General features: G+C 41.7%; 2 protein-coding genes across 6 annotated transcripts in view; one reads left to right on the forward strand and one right to left on the reverse strand.

Moving 5' to 3' along the window:
* The window catches only part of LOC129631040 (zinc finger protein OZF-like), a 281,286-nt gene that overhangs the window by 106,832 nt on the left and 149,907 nt on the right, over nt 1-24,547 (forward strand). The gene's annotated exons all lie outside the window — the stretch shown is intronic.
* On the reverse strand, nt 995-24,536 carry LOC129631055 (zinc finger protein 480-like). 4 transcript variants are annotated; one of them, XM_055551824.1, is made up of 6 exons: nt 24,423-24,536; nt 17,021-17,269; nt 13,591-13,798; nt 13,417-13,506; nt 7,296-7,422; nt 995-1,924 (listed from the first exon to the last, which is right to left on the reverse strand). In XM_055551824.1, exons 4-6 carry the CDS (start codon nt 13,486-13,488, stop codon nt 1,287-1,289), a joined length of 837 nt encoding a protein of 278 aa, XP_055407799.1. In that variant the 5' UTR covers nt 13,489-13,506; nt 13,591-13,798; nt 17,021-17,269; nt 24,423-24,536; the 3' UTR covers nt 995-1,286. The 4 variants fall into 4 exon arrangements, with proteins under 4 accessions (XP_055407799.1, XP_055407798.1, XP_055407801.1 ...); XM_055551823.1 differs by having other exon boundaries at nt 16,481-17,269; XM_055551826.1 differs by lacking the exon at nt 995-1,924 and adding an exon at nt 1,965-5,251 and having other exon boundaries at nt 16,481-17,269.

Genomic DNA, 24,547 nt, shown 5'->3' on the forward strand with positions numbered 1-24,547 from the left:
TGGACTGTGAAGAAGGCTGAGTGCCAAAGAATTGATGCTTTTGAACTGTGGTGCTGGAGAAGACTCTTGAGAGTCCCTTGGACTGCAAGGAGATCCAGCCAGTCCATTCTGAAGGAGATCAGCCCTGGGATTTCTTTGGAAGGAATGATGCTAAAGCTGAAACTCCAGTACTTTGGCCACCTCATGCGAAGAGTTGACTCATTGATAAAGACTCTGATGCTGGGAGGGATTGGGGGCAGGAGGAGAAGGGGACGACAGAGGATGAGATGGCTGGATGGCATCACTGACTTGATGGACGTGAGTCTGAGTGAACTCCGGGAGTTGGTGATGGACAGGGAGGTCTGGCGTGCTGCGATTCATGGGGTCGCAAAGAGTCGGACAGGACTGAGTGACTGAACTGAACTGAGTAAGGGCTGAGACCTGAATAAAAGATTTTGCACACTCAATGTAGTTGAAAGGTTTCTTTACAAAATGTACTCTCCAGTGACCTGTAAGGTGTGAATTTTGACAGAAGGCTTTGCCACAATCAGTACATTTGAAAGGTTTCATTCCAGAATGAATTTGCTGATGACGTGTAAAGCTTGATTTTTGAGTAAAGACCTGGCCACATTCATTACATTTGTTACGTTTCTTTGCAGTATGAACTCTCTGATGCCTTCCAAGAGTTGCACGTATAGTGAAAACTTTGCCACACTCATTACATTTGTAAGGTTTCTCTCCAATGTGAGTTCTCTGATGACTTGCAAGATGTGAATTTTTGCCAAACCTCCTGTCACACTCATTACATTTATAGGGTTCCTCTCCAGTATGAACCTTCCGATAAATTGCAAGGTTTTTATTTCGACTGAAGACCTTGCTACACATATCACATTCATATAACTTCTTTCCGGTATGAATTTTCTGATGTCTGATGAGGTTAGAGTGGTGACTAAAGGTTTTTCCACACTCATTACACTGGTAAGGTTTCTCCCCAGTATGAACTCTATGATGCAATGCAAGGGTTGCATATAGACTAAAAGCTTTGCCACACTCACTACATCTATAAGGTTTCTCCCCAGTATGAACCCTCTGATGAGTTGCAAGGCTTGAATTTTTTTTTTTTTTCCAAGGCTTGAATTATTACTGAAGACTTTGTTGCAGAGATCACATACACAGAACTTCTTTCCTGTATGACTTTTCTGATGTCTAGTGAGGTTTGAGTAGTGATTAAAGGTTTTTCCACATTCATTCCATTTGTAAGGTTTCTCTCCACTGTGAATTTTCCAACGATTTACAAGTCTTGAATTTCAACTAAAGACTTTGTCACATAAATCACATTTAAATATTTTCGCTCCTGTGTGGACTGTCTGATGTCTGGTGAGGTTTGAGCTATGGAGGAAGGTTTTGTTACACTTGCTACGTTTGTAAGGTCTTTTGCTGTGTGCTTTCTGGTCCTGTGTCAGGACTGAGGAATGCGTAAAGTCATTTTCATGAGTGTTAGAAATACTGGTTTGAACTTTAGGAGAAATTATATGAAGTGATGAAAATGGGACACTACTGTTGATTTTCTTGTCAGGGTCATCAAATCCATACATTTCCCCTTCACTTCTTATTATGTGGAGTTCATCCTGAAAGTTTAAATCAAGCCGATTTTCAACAGGCTTGATTCTGACATCCCTTTGACAACAGCAGTGTCTTCCATCAGTGAGATTTTTGTTATTGGTCACAAGCATTTCTTTATCGTATCTTTCTTTACATCTCTGCTGAGACTCAAAGTCATATTTGAGTCTCATATTTGAGTTCATATTTTCCTGCATTTCCCTGAGGTAAAAATGTTTGATTTCAAGACTTTTGGGTCTTCTCAACATCACTGTTTGAAGTGTTTTTCTTATGTCACTGTTCGATTTTAGCTGTAATTGCTTAATCACACGTATGGGCGAGATGTCTACAATATATAAAGAACCACAGTATCCTATTCATTAGAATCCATAAGTAAATCTTTTATGTTGAGTATGTGTTACACCAAAAGTAATACTGATATCCAACAGAGTTATGAAAGTTCCTAACAATGATCTTAAAACTTTTAGAAACACTACAGGAATAGAATTATTTACTAAATAACATATAATTCAAGTTAATTTTAAGGTAGCCTTGCTTTACAAACCCCATGTCAGAAACACTCACATTGGAAATCAGCTATCAAAGAAAGGGTATTTTTTCACCATGGCCCCAAAGTACATACCAATTAACATTAAACATACTGCTGTTCCATAATTGAGGAGAAAAAAAATTATATTACAGATATACTCTGCATACTTACTATAGAAAAATGCTAAAAAATGGATAATACACTGTAATGCTAAATAGTCCACTCAAGGTGATCTAATAATTTAATGGGCTCTTTAGAATTGAAAAATGAATACATGATAGAGAAAATAAAGAGTATAACAAAACTATTTTTAAGAAAAAATATTTTTCTAAACATTTACTATAAAGCTATGTACCCATAAATAAAAGGCATTTTACAACATGAACAAATAATGCATGTCAGTTGTATTGCATTAGACATGCCAAAAGACCATCATCTGGATATCACAACTAAGAATTAATATAAAAAATATTGTCCAGATATCAAACAACCAATAAATAGAGGATGCCCTACTTGGCAGTATCCTTCAAATTATTTATGTTGTTCACTCCAAATGTACATAATAAGGACTGAACATTTTGTAAACTTTTAAACCAGGTTCAGACAAAATGCTGAGAAAAATTGCAAAAGAAAAGCACACAAAACATAATAAAGACAAAGGGATATCAACAACCTGCAACAGGGGCTTCCCTCGTGATGCAGTGGATAAGAATATGGCTGCCAATGCAGGGGACACGAGTTCGATCCCTGGTTTGGGAAGAATCTACATGCCATGGAACAACCAAGTTCCTGCACCACAACTACTGGGCCCACGTACCACAATTACTGAAGCCAAGCACGTAGGGTCCATGCTTCCCGATAAGAGAAGCCATGGCAATGAGAAGACCATGCACCACAACAAAGAGAAGCCCCTTCTCTGCCAGCAACTAACAAATAATTAGTTGGATCCAAGGCAATCAATATTTAAGTTTTTAAAAAAGGAGATGGATGCATTTCTTCTGTACACAGATACGCAGATACAAAGAAATCACATCAACAGTAGAGTAGGAAAAAGACTGTCATTTTGAAACTAAGTCCCCCTATATTTGAGTTCTCTTGTTGAGTTTGATTAACCTGTTTATAGAATATGTTATTCTCTTTCTTTTTCATACCAGTTCCCCTTAAGATTGAGGAGAATCAAAAAAGGGAGGGGACTGAAACTGAGCAAGGCCCTGGGGGGCCCTACCAGGTACACAGTTTCTGGTTCATAGAAAAAGGCTTAGTCACCTAGACTTTACCTGAGATCCAAAGAGGAGATTCAAGCAGTAACTATTAGGGAAGTGAGGGAGGGCAAAGACAAAGGAAAATCAAGTCCAGCATAATCTTTTCCATGATGGATAGCTTAAACTGATACCTTGATTTACAACCCCTAGCTGTGGCTTCAAACAGCTGAATCCAAAATGACTTAAAAACTGATGACACCCATAAGGTCAACTGAGAACTGAAATTCTTTTTTTTTAATGATTATTTTCATATTTATTTTTGGTTTTATCGGATCTTAGTTTGTGGTGTGTAGGCTCTCAATTTCTGGCTCTCTAGTTGTGGACTGTGGCTTTGTTGCCTCAAGGCATGTGGGATCTTGGTGCTCCAACCAGGGATCGAACCAAGTCTCCTGCATTGGAAGGCAGATTCCCAAACACTGAACCACCAGGGAAGTCCCAAGAACTGAATTTTTTAACCACTGACTCTAAGCAAATAATGATACATCTCCCTCTTAGAAGGAATCACAAGACCGAGATTTAGGAACTTTTCTTACAGGCACACATAGAATAATCCTAAAGAAACTCACAACATGCTGCCGAAGTCAGCAGCTGAGATCTTATGGGGAAGCTGGGATCACAGACACTCCACTTCCCTCTCTCTTTTGAAAATCTTACACCCTGGCCAGCCAGCAAGGTGGATTTGAGAGAGGCCTGGGTCTCCTATTTTCCTGCTTGGTCCTACATCAACTAATAAACCTTTCTCTGCTCCAGACTCCAAGGTTTCAGTTTGTTTGGTCTCACCGAGTGGCGGCACATGTACTTGGGCTCAGCCTCATTAGGTCTGATGTATGTTCTTTGTTAGGAGAAGGTACAAGATGGTGCTGAAAGCCAGGCTTCTACAGAGCATTTGCTCAGATCACTCATCAGACTCAATGGAAAAGACTGAAAGCTTTTCTGCTAAGATAAGGAACAAGGACACAGTCTCTCAATATTTCTAAAAACATATACCTGAAAGCTCTGGCAAGAATACATAGGCATGAAAAGAGATAATAGGTCTCCTAAGAGCAAAAGGAAGCGTAATTATCTATTGACAATTGACATGATCTAATTATGTGCGTATGAGCCTGCCTGCTAAGTCACTTCAGTCATGTCCAACTCTGTGTGACCCTATGGACTATAGCCTGCCAGGCTCCTCTGTCCATGGGATTCTCCAGGCAAGAATACTGGAGTGGGTTGCCATGCCTTATTCCAGGAGATCTTCCCCTCGTGTCTCTTATGTCTCCTGCATTGGCAGGCTGATTCTTTACCACTAAGCACAATCTGATTATGTAGAAAATGCCAAAAAAAAAAAAAAAAGACACAATAAATGCAAAGATATCCCAAGCCCATGGATTGGAGATCAACATTGTCAAGATGCCAATACTAGCCAAAGAGATCAACAGATTCAAAATAATCCCTAGTTAAATCCCAATGGCATTCATTTCTTAAAGAAATAGATGGATTGTCCATGCTACTATTCTCAGCAAACAACAGCAAAAACAAGCTTGAAAAGAACAAAGTCAGCAGTTTGACACTTCAAGACTTACTCCAATTTCCAGAGACCACTGACACACGATAGAGCCAACAGGAAAAAAAAACAAAACAAAAAACTTTTGTGTAAAGAATCCGCCAGCAATGTGGGGAACCTGGGTTCGATTCCTGGGTTGGGAAGATCCCCTGGAGGAGGGCATAGCAACTCACTCCAGTATTCTTGCCTGTAGAATCCCTGTGGACAGAAGAGCCTGGCGGGCTACAATCCATGAGGTCACGAAGAGTCGGACAGGACTGAGGACTGAGCACAGCGCATACAGCCTACTGAAGTTCCACAATGGTCTCAGGATCACTGTACAGGGCAAGGGCAGCAAATAGTGTTACCCAGTGAACCCAGTCCACAGAGAGTCTACCAAACATTGTCTGTAAACTACAGGAGGATTATCACAGCAAAGAAACTGGAAAAACCTTTAGTCTTTGGGTCTACATAATTCAAAAGCACATTTAAGAAGCAAAATCGTACAAACTTAAGAAAATAAAAAATCAGGAAGAGTACACATTCCCAGACTAGGCAATGCAGTACAAGAGCCAAAAATTTACAAGATATGGTAGTCAGATACCCTACGACATTGAGATGGAACCATCTGCTTGACCCACAGATGCTAAGAGCCAGAAAGATTCATACATGTTCCCCATGCAGAACTGGGGATCAAAAAGAGGATCTCTCTGTCCATTACCTTCGTTTTCTTAAGAAACAATAGAGAAGACCCAATCCATTTCCCTGATACACACAACCCTGAAGGGCATGGCAGAAGCAGAGCACAAGAAATGGCTGAGGGATCTAAATAAGCAGACAGGGATGGGGACAGCTCCACAGAGACTCTGAGGTACCAGATGGAGTCAAATGACAGCCAATGTTTTCCCATTTTTTTTTTTAATCACAAATAATGCTTTTAATTAGCTAGCTTCTTAAAGTACTCACATAACAGAGACTGACAAATCCATGATACTGTTGTTTAGTTGCTCAGTTGTGTCTGACTCTTTTGCGACCCCATGGACTATAGCCTGGTAAGCTCCGCTGTCCATGGGATTTCCCAGGCAAGAATACTGGAGTGGGTTGCCACCTCCTTCCCCATCCCATGTTTTGATTACATCTTCCAAGTACAGCAACTCTGATCAAACTCAGAAGCTCAGTGGAGGGATCAGCTCTGATCCATATGGACTAAGAACTGGGCATCCAGGGGAATTAAGACCAGAAGAAGAGATGAAGGGGCAAGAGATCCTTGATAACACAACCCACATTATGCTCCTCAAACTCAAGCAAAGACCAGTTCACAGGAGCCAGATGGTGACTGTTGTGGATCTTGACAAAGACCTTGCTCTCTCTCTGTGGGAACTGTGGCACCACTGGGGGGTAAAAGAATACATTTTACATGATGAATGACATCAAGTGATAAGTAGGGGAGAAGAAAAATTTCCTCTGAGAGTTTTCAAAAAATACACTTTGGTTTTCCCAAAGAACTCTCTACTCTGACAAGAGGTTCCCAGACTCTATAAAGGTTGTAGCTTCCTCTCAGCCCTGAGAACATGTCTCTAATTTGTACTTTTCATACATTCCACCCACTTGGTTTTTTGCTATTTTCACACCAGTTATCACAATCCTGGGCTCTTTCTCTAGCTCTAACATGGAGATAATGTTCAGATCATAAACAGAAATTACTGCTTTATCAAAAACTAAGAAACATAAAGTGCTGTGTTTGTTCTTTGTTCAGCTGAGTAATGAGGGCATGACAGCTGGGTCTGGAAAAATATTTCACAAATTCCCTGGTGGCTCAGTGGTAAAGAATCCACCTGCTAATGCAGGAGACGTGGGCAGGATTCCTGGTCTGGAATGATGCCATAGGCTGAGCAGCAGCTAAGCCTGAATGCCACAACTACTGAGCCTGTGCTCTAGAGCCTGGCAATGGCAACTACTGAAGCCCATGCACTAGAGCCTGAGCTCAGCAACAAGAGAAGCCACCACAATGAGAGGCCTATGCCCCTCCACTAGAGAAAAGCTGGGCAGCAACAAAGACCCAGCATCGCCAAAATTACAAATGCATAGGGAACAGTGTACTATACATATCTAACACTCTTCCAATAAATACTGAATTAGAAGCAAAGGGTAGAAAGCAGGAAATCAGACATTTTTTTAAAATTTGCCATTGGGCTTTATACATAATTAAGCTCTGGAACAACCTCAACCTCTGATGTAACATGAAATGGATATCATCATCTGAAAAGAGGGTCAGTTTAAACTCGTGATGCTCCACCATGTCTGAGTCCAAGAGGTCCACAGGGGAAAACACACAACACAAAAGGGCAGATACCAACTTCTACACAGAATTCATCCTCACCCAGGAAGAACAGGTTCCTATAGGTCTCCACCATCACGTCCCTGTACAAGGCCCTCTGAGCAGGGTCCAGGCATTCCCACTCTTCCAGAGAGAAGTCAATGGCCACATCCTCGAAAGTCAACTGTTCCTGAAACAAAAAATTTTAGGAGATCACGGTGGTTGGGGAGGAAGCTCAGATAAATTAGGAGTTTGGGATTAACATACACATGCTACTATTAATATATATAAAACAGATAAACAAGGGCCTACTGAATTGTACAAGGAACTATACTCAATATCTTGAAATAACCTGTAATGGAAAAGAATCTAAAAAAGAATATATATACAGCTGAGTCATTTTGCTTCACACTTGAAATACACATACAGTTGAATCAGTTTGCTGTACACTTAAAACTAATACAACATTGTCAATTAACTACACCTCAATAACAACAAAAAAAATATCTACCCAAGTGGCCATGAGGATATTTCTCATCTTTTAAAAAATGAAAAGAAGAGGTAAGTGTAAGGACTGATTCTATTGAAGTAAATATAAGATCCATGTTAAGGAGCAAATTATGTGGTCTCTAATTATAATTTCTTATGCTTGTTCTAACAGATTATGATATCCTCCAATTAATACAGATTTTTCATCTTTGTGGACAATTAGAAAACACACAGAAATAAAATTCAAGAATGGGTTGTCTATGGAGAAGCGTTAGATATTACGTTCTAAACACTGAGTTGAGGACTTCCCTGGTGGTCCAGCGGCTAAGAATCTACCTGCCAATGCAGGGGACATGGGTTCAATCCCTGGTCCAGGAAGATCCCATATGTCAAGCAGCAATGAAGCCCGTTGAGCCTGTGCTCTAAAGCCCGTGCTCTGCAACAAGAGAAGCCACCATGATGAGAGGCTCAAGCACTGCAATTAGAGACCAGCCCCCATTCACCGCAACTAGAGAAAAGCACATGCACACCAATGAAGACCCAGTGCAGCCAAAAATAAACAAACATTGAGGGCTACTCAATATCTAGATGAGCTCCTGTAGGAAGCCTGTCTTTAGACATGGTGAAGTCCATTGTGGTATTAAAGAAAAGTCAAAACCTTCAATTATGATAATAATAAGAATCAGATCAGATCAGATCAGTCGCTCAGTCGTGTCCGACTCTTTGCGACCCCATAGACTGCAGCACACCAGGCCTCCCTGTCCATCACCAACTCCCGGAGTTCACTCAGACTCACGTCTATTGAGTCAGTGATGCCATCCAGCCATCTCATCCTCTGTCGTCCCCTTCTCCTCCTGCTCCCAATCCCTCCCAGCATCAGAGTCTTTGCCAATGAGTCAACTCTTCACATGAGGTGGCCAAAGTACTGGAGTTTCAGCTTTAGCATCATTCCTTCCAAAGAAATCCCAGGGCTGATCTCCTTCAGAATGGACTGGCTGGATCTCCTTGCAGTCCAAGGGACTCTCAACAGTCTTCTCCAGCACCACAGTTCAAAAGCATCAATTCTTCGGCACTCAGCCTTCTTCACAGTCCAACTCTCACATCCATACATGACCACTGGAAAAACCATAGCCCTGACTAGACGAACCTTTGTTGGCAAAGTAATGTCTCTGCTTTTGAATATGCTATCTAGTTGGTCATAACTTTCCTTCCAAGGAGTAAGCGTCTTTTAATTTCATGGCTGCAGTCACCATCTGTAGTGATTTTGGAGCCCAAAAAAATAAAGTCTGACACTGTTTCCACTGTTTCCCCATCTATTTCCCATGAAGTGGTGGGACCGGATGCCATGATCTTCGTTTTCTGAATGTTGAGCTTTAAGCCAACTTTTTCACTCTCTACTTTCACTTTCATCAAGAGGCTTCTGAGTTCCTCTTCACTTTCTGCATAAGGGTGGTGTCATCTGCATATCTGAGGTTATTGATATTTCTCCCAGCAATCTTGATTCCAGTTTGTGTTTCTTCCAGTCCAGCATTTCTCATGATGTACTCTGCATATAAGTTAAATAAACAGGGTGACAATATACAGCCTTGACGAACTCCTTTTCTTATTTGGAACCAGTCTGTTGTTCCATGTCCAGTTCTAACTGTTGCTTCCTGACCTGCATACAGATTTCTCAAGAGGCAGGTCAGGTGGTCTGGTATTCCCATCTCTTTCAGAATTTTCCACAGTTTATTGTGATCCACACAGTCAAAGACTTTGGCAGAGTCAATAAAGCAGAAATAGATGTTTTTCTGGAACTCTCTTGCTTTTTCTATGATCCAGGAGATGTTGGCAATTTGATCTCTGGTTCCTCTGCCTTTTCTAAAACCAGCTTGAACATCAGGAAGTTCACGGTTCACATATTGCTGAAGCCTGGCTTGGAGAATTTTGAGCATTACTTTACTAGCATGTGAGATGAGTGCAATTGTGCAGTAGTTTGAGCATTCTTTGGCATTGCCTTTCTTTGGGATTGGGATGAAAACTGAGCTTTTCCAGTCCTGTGGCCACTGCTGAGTTTTCCAAATGTGCTGGCATATTGAGTGCAGCACTTTTACAGCATCATCTTTCAGGATTTGGAATAGCTCAACTGGAATTCCATCACCTCCACTAGCTTTGTTTGTAGTGATGCTTTCTAAGGCCCACTTGACTTCACATTCCAGGATGTCTGGCTCTAGGTCAGTGATCACACCATCGTGATTATCTGGGTCGTGAAGATCTTTTTTGTACAGTTCTTCAGAATAGCAATGACTAAAAGTATTTGAACACTTCCAGGATTTGAACGTAACTCTAAATAAGTACTTTACAAGCATGAACTTGTTAGCAACATATTAGGTCATTAGGAAAAGACCTGTTCCCATTTTACAGAGGAGAATTCTATGTTAGAGACACTCTGAGGCTCCAAGTCAAGAAGTTAAGAAATAACACAGCAAGCACCTGAACCTTTGAGGGTTGGGCTCTCGAACTGAAGCTAAAAAACCAAGTAGCTTAGTTATAGAACATTAAAAGTACATTGATAGGGACTTCCCTGGTGGTCCAGTGGCTAAGATTCTACTCTCCCAATGCAGGGAGCCTGGGTTCCATACCTGCTAGAGGACCTAGAACACACATGCTGCAACTAACACCCAGTGCAGCCAAATAAATAAATAAATATGTTTACAATTACACTGACAGAGGGCTCACTGAGAAAACTTGAAAGAAGTTCAAAAAGAGTGGCATGAAAGGTCATTATATATGTGGACCCACACAAACACACACATACACATAAAATGTTAGTAATCTTCCCACTACTGAAACCATTAACATGATAGTGTAGGAAAAACTCAAGGCCAGGGAATATACTGAAGATATAATTTCAACTGTAAAAGATATATACTCTTGAAATCATGAGGAGTGATTCCAATTGGCCTCAAAAAACATTTTTTTAAAGGATTAAAAGGGAGTCCTATGAAGAAAAAACCCCACAAATTACATAACCTATAAGATATGAGTAATTTTGTAGAAACTTAAACCTACTAAGTTGGAAATATTAAGAAATAAAAAATTTGAACAGAATTATAACTAGAGATTCAAGTTGTAATCAAAAATCTCAAAAACTCAGGAAAAGGTATCTATACTGCATAATTCTACCAAACATTTACAAAAAAGATTACCACTACTCCTGCTAATTGGACAGCATCACTGACTCGATGGACATGAGTCTGAGTAAGCTCCAGGAGTTGGCGATGGACAGGGAAGCCTGGTGTGTTGCAGTCCATGGGGTCACAAAGAGTCAGACACGACTGAACAACTGAACTAAACTGAATCCTGCTAAATATCCTGCAGAGAGTTAGGAGAAAGCACTGCCAAACTCAATCAACGTGGCCAGCATGATTTTGATACCCAACCCAGAGAATATCTGACATCATGACCAACTGGATTTTCTTCCTATAAGGCAAGGATGACTCAAGGTACAAAAATCAATTAATATGATGCACCAACTTAACAGAATAAAGCGAAAAAAAGCACACCATCATCTCAGTTGATGCAAAAAATTCCTGTGGCAAAATTCAACGATTTCCCCATATATAACACACAAGAAAACAAAAACAGTAAACTACCTCAACATAATAAACCCTATACATGAAAGGAATACCCCTAACATCATACTCAAAGGTGAAAGAATGAAAGTTTTTCTTCTCAAATCAAGAAGAGGACAAAGATGTACACACTCCACACGACTGCTCAACAAACTACTGAATCTCCTAGCCAGAGCAATTAGACAAGAAAAAGAAATAAAAATTATCCAAAACTGAAAAATAATTAAAATTATCTTTTTTCCTAGAAAACAAGGTTTTAACTGTACAAACCATAAATGCTGGTGTTGTTTACTCACTCAGTCATGTCTGACTCTTTCTAACCCCATGGACTGTAGCCTGCCAGGATCCTCTGTCCAGGGATTTCCCAGGCAAGAACACTGGAGTGTGTTGCCACATCCTTCTCTAAGGGATCTGCCTGACCCAGGGATCGAACCTGTGTCTCCTGTATTGGCAAGTGGATTCCTGACCACTGACCACAAGGGAAGCCCACAAACATAAGTAGTCCACTTACGGAAAACAGAATCTAGGATTCCACTCTAGGATTCATTGGAATCCCTATCAAAGTTCCCATGGCAATTTTGGCAGAAATAGAAAAAGGCTAAAATTCATAGAGAATCTCAAGCAAACTGTCAAAAGACTCTTGAAAAAGAAGAAAGATGGAGGTGTTCCTTTTCTATATTTCAAAACATAATATGAAGTAATCTAGGGGACTTCCCTGGCAATCCAGTGGTTAGGACTTTGCCTTCCAATGTAGGGGGTGCAGGTTCGATCCCTGGTCAAGGTGTTAAGATCCCATATGCCTCGAAGCCAAAAAACCAAAACATAAAACAGAAGCAATATTGTAACAAATTCAATAAAGACTTTAAAAACTGTCCACATCAAAAAATGAAAATAAAAAACAAACAAACAAAAAACCCACTAAGTAATCCAGATGGTAGGGTACTTGCTGCTGCTGCTGCTGCTAAGTCGCTTCGGTTGTGTCCGACTCTGTGCAACCCCAGAGACGGCAGCCCACCAGGCTCCCCCGTTCCTGGGATTCTCCAGGCAAGAACACTGGAGTGGGTTGCCATTTCCTTCTCCAATGCATGAAAGTGAAAAGTGAAAGTGAAGTTGCTCAGTTGCGTCTGACTCTTGGTGACCCCATGGACTGCAGCCTACCAGGCTCCTCCATCCATGGGATTTTCCAGGCAAGAGTACTGGAGTGGGGTGCCATTGCCTTCTCCAAGGGTACTTATATAAACATAAATATATAAACCAATGGAGGCAAAACTGAGTACTCAGAAATAATCCTTTGCATGTATGTAAAATGTACTGAGGAGGGTGCTGAGACTACACAATGGAAAAAAGGAAAGTCCTAATAACAAATGGTGCTAAAAACTGAGTACCAACAACACAATAAAGCTGGAACTTAACCTGCATCTATCAGAGAAATTGTGATGTCAAAGGACACAATCAACAGAAAACCCCTCTAAGGGGACGTCATATAAAGTGATACAAAGAATTTCCAACTCTCATGGATTTAGGTTGATTTCATACTTTAAAATCAATGATGGAATAAAACAACTTCTGTCACTCATGTCTGCTTCTCAAGTAACCATTCCATTCCCAATCATTAAGATTTTGAAGCCAGTGACCCACTCATTTACCTACAAATATATTATAAAAATTAGAAAAAATTTCTCTTCACTTGTCTCTTTCAGAATTCAGCAGGCATTTGTGCATATTAATACTCAACCTCTGCGTGTAGCTTCTTTCATCCTGGTTGACAGAGGGCAGACAGGGCATCCAGATGGGCCCTAAGCAATCCCTGCTGCCCAACAGCACTGAGACCCTGTCTCCAACCCATGGGTGAGAAACCCTGCCTAGGATGGCACCCAGGGGAGCCTCCTCACAAGGGCCAGGTCACCGGGTCATGGGGAGAAGGGATCCAAGTGGAGACGACAGACCCTGAGGGAAGGCCCTGGGTAAGTGTGCATGTACAGGAGTCAGACAGGATAGTCCAGAGTCAGACACGATCAGCGAGCCCAGAGAAGGGCATTTCAGAAAGGACAGACTAAGAATCACTGAGAATATGACCTTACCTGAGAAAGAGCCATGCCTGACTCCTTTTCTTTCCTCTTCCTCATCTTCTGTGTGTCTTCCTCAGGCAACATGAGACTTTAGAGGTCAATCTAAAAAGTTACAAACATGCTGTTTAAGGCTTAGAATGAACATTCCCCCCTCTCTGTGTCACAACCACAGAGGAGAAAGCTTACCAGGCGGAACAGAGTCCTCTGCTGCCCACTGTAACAGGAGGGACTCATGACAGTCAACTCCCACACGCAGTCCAACACAGTGTTTTTCCTCACACTTTCCGTAAGATCTCGCTCCCCTCCTGGTGAGGCCTCATGCACACAGCAGCAGTGGGCACCTCCGCTGACCCCAAAATCCCCTTCAGGTCACACACCAGGCCTTGGTCCATCCCTATGCAGAGCAGAACTCCCTCAGCTTCAGTCCACAGACCCATATGCAACAGGACATATCCCCTACTGAAAACATTCTAAAATCTTGAATGTGGTTTTTTAGACGCCAGAAGGATAGAAGTTTACTTTTGTATTTTCCTGTAAGTAAGAGGGCTTATTTATTTTGAATAAAGAGTGATTAATTAATTAAAAAAAAAAAAAGCCTGTAATCTTAATCTTAGCACTCATAAATTTCCTTCTGGTGCAAACAAACTTACAAGCAATACAATAACAGAAAACATTCCAAGCCCTAATAACTGATGCCTGAGAGAAAAATACATGAGAAGACACCCAAGGGCCCACTAGGTTCCAAGTCACACTACTTTCACATCCAGTGACCCAAACCAAACACTGTCATCTCCAAAAATGACTACTGAAAGAGAGATGTGTGCAACAATGTACATGTCCCAGTGGGACATTTATTTATTTATTTACAAAAAAAGAAAAAAGAATCAAGGACTTCCCTGGTGGTCCACTGGTTAAGAATCCACCTTCCAATGCAGAGGACAGGGGTCTGATCCCTGGTCTGGGAGGACTCCACATCCCAAGGGGCAACTAAGCCCGTGCACCACAACTACTGAGTCCACACGCCTAGAACCTGTGCTGGGCTACAAGAGAAACCTCTACAATCAGAAGCCCAGGCACTGCAACTAGAGAGTAGCACCCTCACCACAACTAGAGAATGCCTGTGCACAGCAAGGAAAAAATAAATAAATTTTAAATAAATAAAGTTCAGCAAGTCAAAAATAAATTTGAAAAAAATTTTAATAGTCAAAAAAGAAAAAGTAACTCCATTATATAAAAAAGAATACTTTAAATAAATGTTCCACTAAAAAGGCACTATGTAGTGAAATCAGTCATTTCTTACCCCAGGTGTCCTCTCCCCAGTCCCCTACCCCAGGGGTGACCCACAAAGTGAATCAAGACCCTGGCTGGATAAGGACTGCAAATGGAAGTCATCTTCTCATATAAATAAGTACAAAATTGCACAAACCTTGTAGACAGGAGTTTTGCAATTCTCATCCTCATTTGTATAATTTAAAAAATTTTAAATTTACTAAATTCCAAAGTCACATCAAGGTCTTGGCCATGATGATGTGAAAGATTGAAGGTAGAAGGAGAAGGGGACGACAGAGGATGAAAGGGTTGGATAGCATCACTGACTCAACGGACATGAGTTTGAGCAAGCTCCAGGAGATGGCAAAGGACGGGGCAGCCTGGTGTGCTGCAGTGCATGGGGTCGCAAAGAGTCAGACAAGACTGAGCAACTGAACAACAACAAAAGTCACACATCAATATATCCTAACTTAATCATCCATATCCAAACAGTTTACCATCTATCTGGATCCAGTTTCCCCCTCTACCTGCACTATCATGTGTTACCATTTCATTCCCTTTATCTGCTGCTGCTGCTAAGTCACTTCAGTTGTGTCCGACTCTGTGTGACCCCATAGACAGCAGCCCACCAGGCTTCCCCGTCCCTGGGATTCTTCTTTCTCTGTCCACCTCATTTTGCTCCACTCGGGTCTCCTGCTATTTCTCCCCTCTTCTCTACTTCCCTTACACCTGTCCTGCTCCACTTTGCAACTTGCTTCCCTTCTTGACCCTCCTTCTTCCCCCACCTCTGCTCCCCCTCTACCCTCTGGGTTACAACTCATCTATTGCAGTTAAATTCCCTTCCTCTCCACTCCCTGGCACCTTGGCTGGCGATGCTTCTTTCCTGCTCTCTCTCTACGTCTGCTCTTCTTGTCACCCTCTGTCCTCATTCCCTCCCAGCAGTAAGTTGCTCTGAAGGCCAAGTTTCCACCTTTTCTAACCACTGGGGGACTCTGTGCAAAGGGCAGCACCACTCATGCCCCCTGTCCTATGGCTGATCCGGCAGCCTCTCCCCACGTTTCCCATCTGGAGAGTGGCTTGTTAACTTACTTCTCTTATTTTATTCACCTGCTACTTTCAAGGCTAAATCTATTTCATTTTTTTTTTTTTATTTCATTTTTAAAAAATCCCTTTGCATGTCCCTCAGCCATCCTCTAGTTCCATCTGGTCTTCCTCATTCTTTTCTCCAGCTCAGTTTTTCTATTCCTTTCTCAGTCCCTCTGTCTCTGCTTCTCCTGATCCTCCCTTCATCCCTATATTTAGAAATACGGCAACTAATAAGAGGGCCTGGGAGGGCGAGGCTGGGCGAGGGGCAGGAACCCACCCCTGCAGACAAGTACTTTACAAGGGAGGTGGGAAACAGTAGAAGGTTTTAAGCAGGAAAATGTTGGGTAGGCAAAAAAGCCAAGGGCAGCTGACAGGGACAGAGTAAAGGTACAAAGTAGATGATTAAATAGTTAATCCCACTAGAGGACTGTCAATAGAAGAAATATGGGAGGCTCCTATAAGTTAATGATTACCCAAGAAAGCAATAGAAGAAATATGGGAGGCTCCTATAAGTTAATGATTACACAAGAAAGCAGGTTCGCTTAACCACAAAACCAACCAGGCTTGCTTAGCAACGAAATCATGCAATAGAAGCACAACACATGCCAACAAACAGTAAAACAATGGTGGCACGAAACTCACATCCTGCCCAGGGAGCTCAATAAGTTAGGACATGCTCTGTGCACACATAAAAAGCAGTAATTTGTGGATCTGGCTTTACCTTGTAGGAACAAGAAAACTCCCATGCTCAACCCGGAGGAGGAGCTGATGATGGAAGCATGATGTCTATTCAGAAAAGACAAGGAAAGTCTTCCCCCCTCATCTTTCTTTTGATTATAAAACTGTAGCGCAGTAAATTCTCAGGGGGGCATCCCCTCTCCCGCGCCCTTGTAAGCCTCACAAGCATCCTCGTCTAATAAATCACTTCGTACCATCTCTTTGTCTCTAGCTAATTTTTTTTTTCCTGCGCTGAGACATAAAAGAATGTGATACCGGAGCTCTTTGGAGCCCAGAAATGGGACCGAACAGTGTCACAGCGACTGGCTTCAGAGAAATTCACAAACCGAAAGAGAAATGATCGAGAGAGAGAGAGAGAGAGAGAGAAAGAATCCGCGACCAGTCCCGCTAGGTCTGAACTCGGGGTTGGGACGGCAGTGGGGAGTTTAGATCCGCAGTCACTCAGAAGACCCTAAGGAGGAAGTGAGACAGGTCTCGCAGAGCGGTTCACTAGAAAGGAGACAGTCACCCTTCCTTGTACGACCTTCACTCCTCGCCCTCCACTTCCAGGTCCTTTCAAAAAATGCCAGTGCGGGGTCAGAAGCAGGACTTCCGGGTCGGGGGCTGGGCGGAGCGCTTCCGGCGAGGGGCGGGGCGAGGAGAGTGCTCCGGTCTGCGTTCGCAGGAAAGAGGGCGGGGCAGGGGGCGGTCCGGAAGGTGCTTTTCAGTAAGCTGACAATGCTTAGTAGAAGTTACTGCCTGTAGCAGTTTTAAGGTACAACAGCTTACAGCTCTGTGGGCCAGAAATACAGTGCACAATAAATGTAACGTGCTTGAGGCATCCCCAAACCATACCGCCATCACCACCACTTTCCCCATCCCCGCCACCATGGAAAAATTGTCTTCCAATAAACAGGTCCCTGGTGCCAAAAAGGTTGCTCTGTGCAACTGAATGAATCCATAGTGCTGTCACTTATGTGAGGGACTTACAGGTTACACTTCCATGTGTGTAAGTTTTGGAAATGACTTCTATGCCTGGACAATTCATTGACTCGATGTGTGTGTGTTAGTCATTGGGTCTTGTCGGACTCCGCGACCCCATGAACTATAGTTCACAAGGCTCCTCTGTCCGTGGGATACTCCAAGCAAGAATACTGGAGAGGCTGGCCATTCCCTTCTTGAGGGGATCTCCTCCACCCAGGGATCTAACCCTGGTCTCCTGCATTACAGGCAGATTCTTTACCATCTGAGCTACGAGGAAAGCTTCATTGCCTTGACAGCTGGAGAATATGTAGACAAGAGTGCTACTGCTGTATGCACTATCCTATTTGCTTTAAGTAATCAAAAAGAACTGTCATCAGTCTGTTTCACTGAAGCGTTGCCTTACAAGAATTCAGAGGAGACATACATCATTCTGATTTTGCCTTTGTAAGGACAGTTTTATGCCCATGGATTGGAGGCAGAGCTAGAAAACAAGTGATTAGGAATCTTTCCTCGTTTCAAAGAAATTTCAGCTTCACGATGATCATTTAACTCATTGGCCAAAGAACTTTTAGTGTCATCACATGGCCCTTTCCAGCTTAGCAAGGAGGCATCCGGTGCAATAGCAAACAACTCTTGTGGCATATGGATAAATGCCTCTGTGAAAGTAGGGATCTCATTTCAAGAAAAGTAAAGAGCATGCATATTGGTTACAGCACATTTTGTCTGACAACTCATGTCAGGCAACTCATGTCAGTGAGCTGGTGTGATATTGTGAGCCCAGCGGCCTGTGTACCACAGTGTGGGCGGAGTATGCGACCGGGGGCTACCCTGGCACTCCTGGGTGTGTGATTGGGGAAGTAGGTGTGGGACACGACTGCACCCAGTTTTCCGTGTCAAAAGGCTGTGTCCTGACAACGTACTCTTTGGAGCTGTTGGAGCTGAGAATAAACACACTAAACTGCCTTTGCCTGGGGGAAGGTGAGGGGAGATTATGGAGATATCAGCTGAGAGTTTTTACCTGCATAATTTGCATACAATAAAATGCACTTTTATCCAGAGTACCATACAGTAGGATTTAGTATGTTTCCAATATTGTCCAACCACAATAATGTCATCATACGTCAGTTCAGTTCAGTTGCTCAGTCATGTCAGACTCTTTGAGACCCCATGAACCGCAGCATGCCAGGCCTCCCCCTAAAAACAAAAACGAAACCCCTTTGTCTGTCAGCAGTTATTCTGCATTCTATCTGTAGCCACAAGCAAACATTACTTTCTGTCTCTATAGATATGGCTATTCTGGACGTTTCATATAAATTAAGTCATATAATATGTGGCCTTGGACTTCCCTGGCTGTCTAGTAGTTAAGATTCTGGCTTCCACTGATGGGGAATGGGTTCCACCCTCGGTCTGGGAACTAAGATCCCAAAATGCTGCACTGTGTGGCCAAAAAAAAAAAAAAAAGTCTTATTTCTCCCTTGTTTTGCTTAACATAATGTTTTCATAGTGCCATCTATGTTGGAATTTTTATCAGTGCCTCATACGTTTCTATTGAGAAGTAGCAACATTCCACAGTTTTGTTTACCTTGTCATCATTTGATGGAGTTTTGGGTTCTTTCCGCATTTTGGCTATCATAAAAAATACTTCTATCAAAAATTTCTTACAAGATGTTTATGTGGGTAAATTGTTTCAAATGTCTTCAGGGTATTTGTAAAAGTGGAAATGCTGGGTGTGACATAGTGATGGGTAAGAACTGTGGATTTTGCTATTCAGATGAGCAATGAACTACTTCCATGTAAAGATATTTAGCAAAATTGGTCTCATGGTCTAGCCTTGATGCAGAAACTGAGAAATTAGGGGAGGACATACAGGTGCATTGGAGAAGGCAATGGCACCCCGCTCCAGTACTCTTGCCTGGAAAATCCCATGGATGGAGGAGCCTGGTAGGCTGCAGTCCATGGGGTCGCTAAGAGCCAGACACAACTGAGCGACTTCACTTTCACTTTTCACTTTCATGCATTAGAAAAGGAAATGGCAACCCATTTCAGTGTCCTTGCCTGGAGAATCCCAGGGACGGGGGAGCTTGGTGGGCTGCCGTCTATGTATGGGGTTGCACAGAGTCGGACACGACTGAAGTGACTTAGCAGTAGTAGCAGTATACAGGTGCATGTTCAGTTCCGTTAAGTCACTCAGTTGTTTCTGACTCTTTGCGACTCAATGGACTGCAGGACGCCAGGCCCATCACCAACACCCAGAGTTTACTCAAACTCACGTCCATTGAGTTGGTGATGCCATCCAACCATCTCATCCTCTGTTGTCCCCTTCTCCTCCCGCCTTCAATCTTTCCCTGCATCAGGGTCTTTTCAAATGAGTCAGTTCTTCTCAACAGGTGGCCAAAAGTATTGGAGTTTCAGCTTCAGCATCAGACCTTTCAATGAATATTCAGGACTTATTTCCTTTAGGATGAACTGCCTGGATCTCCTTGCAGTCCAAGGGACTCTCAAGAGTCTTCTCCAACACCACAGCTCAAAAGCATCAATTCTTCATCATTCAGCTTTCTTTATAGTCCAACTCTCACATGACCACTGGAAAAACCATAGCTTTGACTAGATGGACTTTTGTTGGCAAAGTCATGTCTATGCTTTTTAATATGCTGTCTAGGTTGGTCATAACATTTTTCCAAGGAGCAAGCATCTTTTAATTTCATGACAGCAGTCACCATCTGCAGTGATTTTGGAGCCCAGAAAAATAAAGTCTGTCACTGTTTCCCCATCTATTTGCCATGAAGTGATGGGACCGGATGCCATGATCTTAGTTTTCTGAATGTTGAGTTTTAAGCCAAATTTTTCACTCTCCTCTTTCATCAAGAGGCTCTTTAGTTCTTCACGTTCTGCCATAAGGGTGGTGTCATCTGCGTATCTGAGATTATTGATATTTCTCCCGCCAATCTTGATTCCAGCTTGTGCTTCATCCAGTCCAGCATTTCTCATGATGTACTCTGCATATAAGTTAAATAAGCAGGGTGACAATATACAGGCTTGATGTACTGCTTTCCCGATTTGGAACCAGTCTGTTGTTCCACATCCAGTTCTAACTGTTGCTCTTGACCTGCATACAGATGTCTCAGGAGGCAGGTCAGGTGGTCTGGTATTCCCATCTCTTGAAGAATTTTCTACAGTTTGTTGTGATCCACACAGACAAAGGCTTTGGCATAGTCAATAAAGCAGATGTAGATGTTTTTCTGGAACTCTAGCTTTTTCAGTGATCCAACGGATGTTGGCAATTTGATCTCTGGTTCCTCTTTTTCTAAATCCAGCCTGAACATCTGGAAGTTCATGGTTCACATCCTGTTGAAGCCTGGCTTGGAGAATTTTGAGTATTACTTTGCTAGCATGTGAGAGGAGTGGAATTCCACTCCAGTATTCTGGCCTGGAGAATTTCATGGACTTCTTATCAAAGACAGAGCAGAAAGGAAATAAATCTATAAGTTGAAAAGCCCTGAGGTACTAATTTTAGCTTCTCATTTGCATCATTGGGCAAAGTGGCCATGTGGCACATGGAATATTATACTCTCAAGATAAACATCAGAGAAAGTTGACAAATCTGTTCCTAACGTCTTTTCCCATTACCTTTCTCTGTTCTTGAGGTAGAAATATGAAATTCAGAAATTCTCATTTCTTATTAAAATTATGGTGATCATTTAAGACAACTAGCTTATATTTGGAAAAAACGTGAGATTTTCATTTCCATAAAAATTAGACAAAATCTGAAAATTAAAAGGGTTTTGCCTCTTAGCATTCACCCTTCTTAGTCATAGAAAAGTCATGTTGCTACAAGAAACATGAAGACTAAGTGCTCATGCTCACAGAGGTAGAAAGGACAGAGGATCCAACCCCCACCACCCAGCACATTCTGGACTTCTTTTTAAGTGAGAATGATAAGCCTACTTCATTTAGTGAAGTCACTCAGTGTGTCCAGCTCTTTGTGACCCCATGGACTATAGCCTGCCAGGCTCCTCCATCCATGGGATTTTCCAGGCAAGAATACTGGAGTGGGTTGCCATTTCCTTCTCCAGGGGATCTTCCTGACCCAGGGATCAAACCCAAGCCTCCCGCACTGCAGGCAAACTCTTTACCATCTGAGTCACCAGGGAAGTCCCTAAAAAATTAATACTGGAGTGGGTAGCCTTTCCCTTCTCCAGAGGACCTTCCCAACCCAAGCCTCCTGCATTGCAGGCGTATTCTTCACCAGCTAAGCCACCCAGGAAGCCCTGGTTTTATTTTTTGATAGGAGTATAATGGAGAAATGGAGCCTTTCAGAACCAGAACTTAAAAATTTGTGGCCTGCGAAAGCTTCATGAAAACATACCTTTGTTGATGAGTTAGATGTCGACCACACGTTGCCTAAAAATCACAATGTGTGAACAAAGTAAAGCAGGAGAATGTATGACAAATGTTCAGAAAAATGGTTGAAATGTTACCAGGGTAAGGAATCAGCTGCCACAAATATTACATGTTTCGGATTTTGTTGTTGTTGTTGTTTTCGTTTGGTCATGCCCGAAGGTATCTTACTTCCCTGACCAGGGATCTGACCATCCAACCTACACCCTCTGCATTGAAAGTGTGGATTCTTATCTACTGGACCACCTCAGAAGTCCCAGATATTATAGGTTTACTTGAGAATTTGATATCCTGACTTATGAGAACCGTCTTTGCACTGATAGAGTGCACTCATTTATTGTCAGTTTAGAATGATTTCAACCATGGACGATCTATCAGGAAGCAAAATCAATGCACTGCCTTTATGTAGCTCATATTTTATATTGGTAGGTCACAATAATTAAATGTGATAAGATGGTGGGACTTCCCTGTGGTGGTCCAGTGGTTAAGACTCTGCACTTCCAATGCAGGGGACATAGCTTCCATTCTTTGTTGGGGAACTAAGATTGCCACATGCCTCAGAGGGGTCAAAAATAAACATTAAAAATTGTCTTAGAAAAAGCTAAGATGGTGATTTGTACCATGAAAGTGTATGGGTACAGTGATGGAACAAGAGTGTGTTGTAATTTAAAAAATTTGTTTACGAAATGCTGATATGATAAGGAGATATTTGAACAAAATCGTTAATTAACTGAAAGAGTCATGAGCCAAAGGATGGCATGACCTCTGAAACCCACGAAAGTAAACAAAACAAAACAAAACAATTCTTACCTGGGTAGTGCTTTAAATCGTTTTATAATTCTGGACTCCAGAATTCAAGAGAATAAATCCGTTTTGTTTTCAAGCAGTCAGTTTGTGGTAATTTGTTACAATACCAATAGGAAATTTAATGAAATGGTGTATGTAGAAAATCAAAAGGATTTTGATACAAAATATTCAAGGGAAGATGTCAGAACACAAAAACAATATACAAAATGCATTGAAATTTTGTTGTTGTTTAGTTGCTAATTTGCCTCCAGCTCTTTGCAACCCCATGGACTATAGCCCCCCAAGCTCCTCTGTCCATGGGAGTGCTGAGGCAAGAATACTGGACTGGGTTGTCATTTCTTTTTCCAGGGGATTTTTCCCACCCAGGTATCAAACCCAAGTCTCTTACACCCACTGCATTATTAGGCATATTCTTTACCACTAGTGCCACCTGGGAAGCCCCCAAATGCTAATATCTCTATGTAAACATCATGTCAATTGATTGCCATTTTTTCTATGGATGAAACCTTCCACCTGTAGGGATGTGGGAAAATCTTTGTAAGTAGATGTTTAATGACATGTTGCCATCAAAATATTGAGGGTAGATATGAAGTTATCAGATGGTTGATAATCTAGTTTTGCTTTCTTTAGGGTTTATATTAAACAGAATATACTTCCCCAATAAATGCCCTCAGAAATACAGCAAAGTTAATATTCTTTAGATGAAAATAAATCCCAATGTCTTCTGAATACTGTATATTTTACAGGCTCTGTTAACCAGATTTGATAGAACTCTCAGCAATAGAACACCAAGATGTAAAATACATTACGGCTTAAGAAGAAAAGGTGAATATTAATTACTCTCAGAGTGAACATATAATGAAATTGATATTGCATTATATTTACTTATGATTGGCTTAATTATATTATGATGTAAACAAGCTTTTCTCAAAAGCATTTGAGTGTGGAACAGAATAATTATTTTGCCAAATAAAGCAGTTCTCAGCAAAAGAAAAAAAATTTCCCTTATTTCCATTTCTCTGTTTATCTTATATATCTTAAATGATGGATGCTAGTTAAACATATTGTGGTAATCATCTCACAATATAGGGAAATCAGACTATTTTGCTGTATACCTTAAACTTATACAGTCATGTATGTGATTGCATGAAGAGCTGTTTATATAGCTCTTATATGTCACTGTAGAGTTGGTTTTAAAGAGGGAAATAATTAAAACACATTAGGAAAAAGAGAAACAATAAAATTTAAAACAATTTCAAAAGAATATTGCTCTTTTTAAAGCCATGGTTAATAATCTAAATTATCACTTCCCTTAGTACTCCAGTATCAGATCCCAGATCTTCTCCTTGTCTCTGGAACTGAACAGTGTTTAGTTTGGCCTCTGCAGTGAGAGATAGGAGTAGAGAAGCTGTTCTGCATTATGAAATAGACCATACAACGTAGGGAAAGTTTTGTATTTCTCATTCTAGTGTGTAATACAGAGACAAGTTCAGTTCTTGTTTCCTTAAACTGCTTAAATTAATTCTAATTGCATAAAATGCTCCCGCATCCAGCTACTGTTCTATGTCAACTACTCGAGGAGACCCACATTTCCAGAATCCTGAATTGTCTTTAAGGCCTCACTGGCAGGGCAGGAGAGCAGCTTGCTTGCAAAAACAATACCTTTTATTTAAACCGTTTTCAACTTGTTCAAAGGGAACAAGTTGAAAGTTATGTCACCTTTGGACATAACTGGCCCACAGAAATGCAAACTTTACCTTAAAGTTGTTACTCGCTGCAACTTCAAATAAGCCGGTAAAGGAAGGGACCTTGAGACCCACCCTCTTTTCCACCACCCCTTTTTCCGCCCTCGGGTGGTCCAGGCTCAGACCTGGACTCCCCG

This window comes from Bubalus kerabau, chromosome 17 (genome assembly GCF_029407905.1).
Source record: "Bubalus kerabau isolate K-KA32 ecotype Philippines breed swamp buffalo chromosome 17, PCC_UOA_SB_1v2, whole genome shotgun sequence".
In the NCBI taxonomy this organism is placed as follows: domain Eukaryota; kingdom Metazoa; phylum Chordata; class Mammalia; order Artiodactyla; family Bovidae; genus Bubalus; species Bubalus kerabau.

What these genes read in the sequence shown, in the direction of transcription:
- LOC129631055 (XM_055551824.1), bottom strand. Translation starts at nt 13,488, where the DNA reads ATGTTGCCTGAGGAAGACACACAGAAGATGAGGAAGAGGAAAGAAAAG. An exon ending in CAGGCATGGCTCTTTCTCAG is followed by an intron (nt 7,423 to 13,416) that starts GTAAGGTCATAT and finishes TTTTTGTTTCAG; the next exon opens with GAACAGTTGACTTTCGAGGA. An exon ending in TAGGAACCTGTTCTTCCTGG is followed by an intron (nt 1,925 to 7,295) that starts GTGAGGATGAAT and finishes TATATATTGTAG; the next exon opens with ACATCTCGCCCATACGTGTG.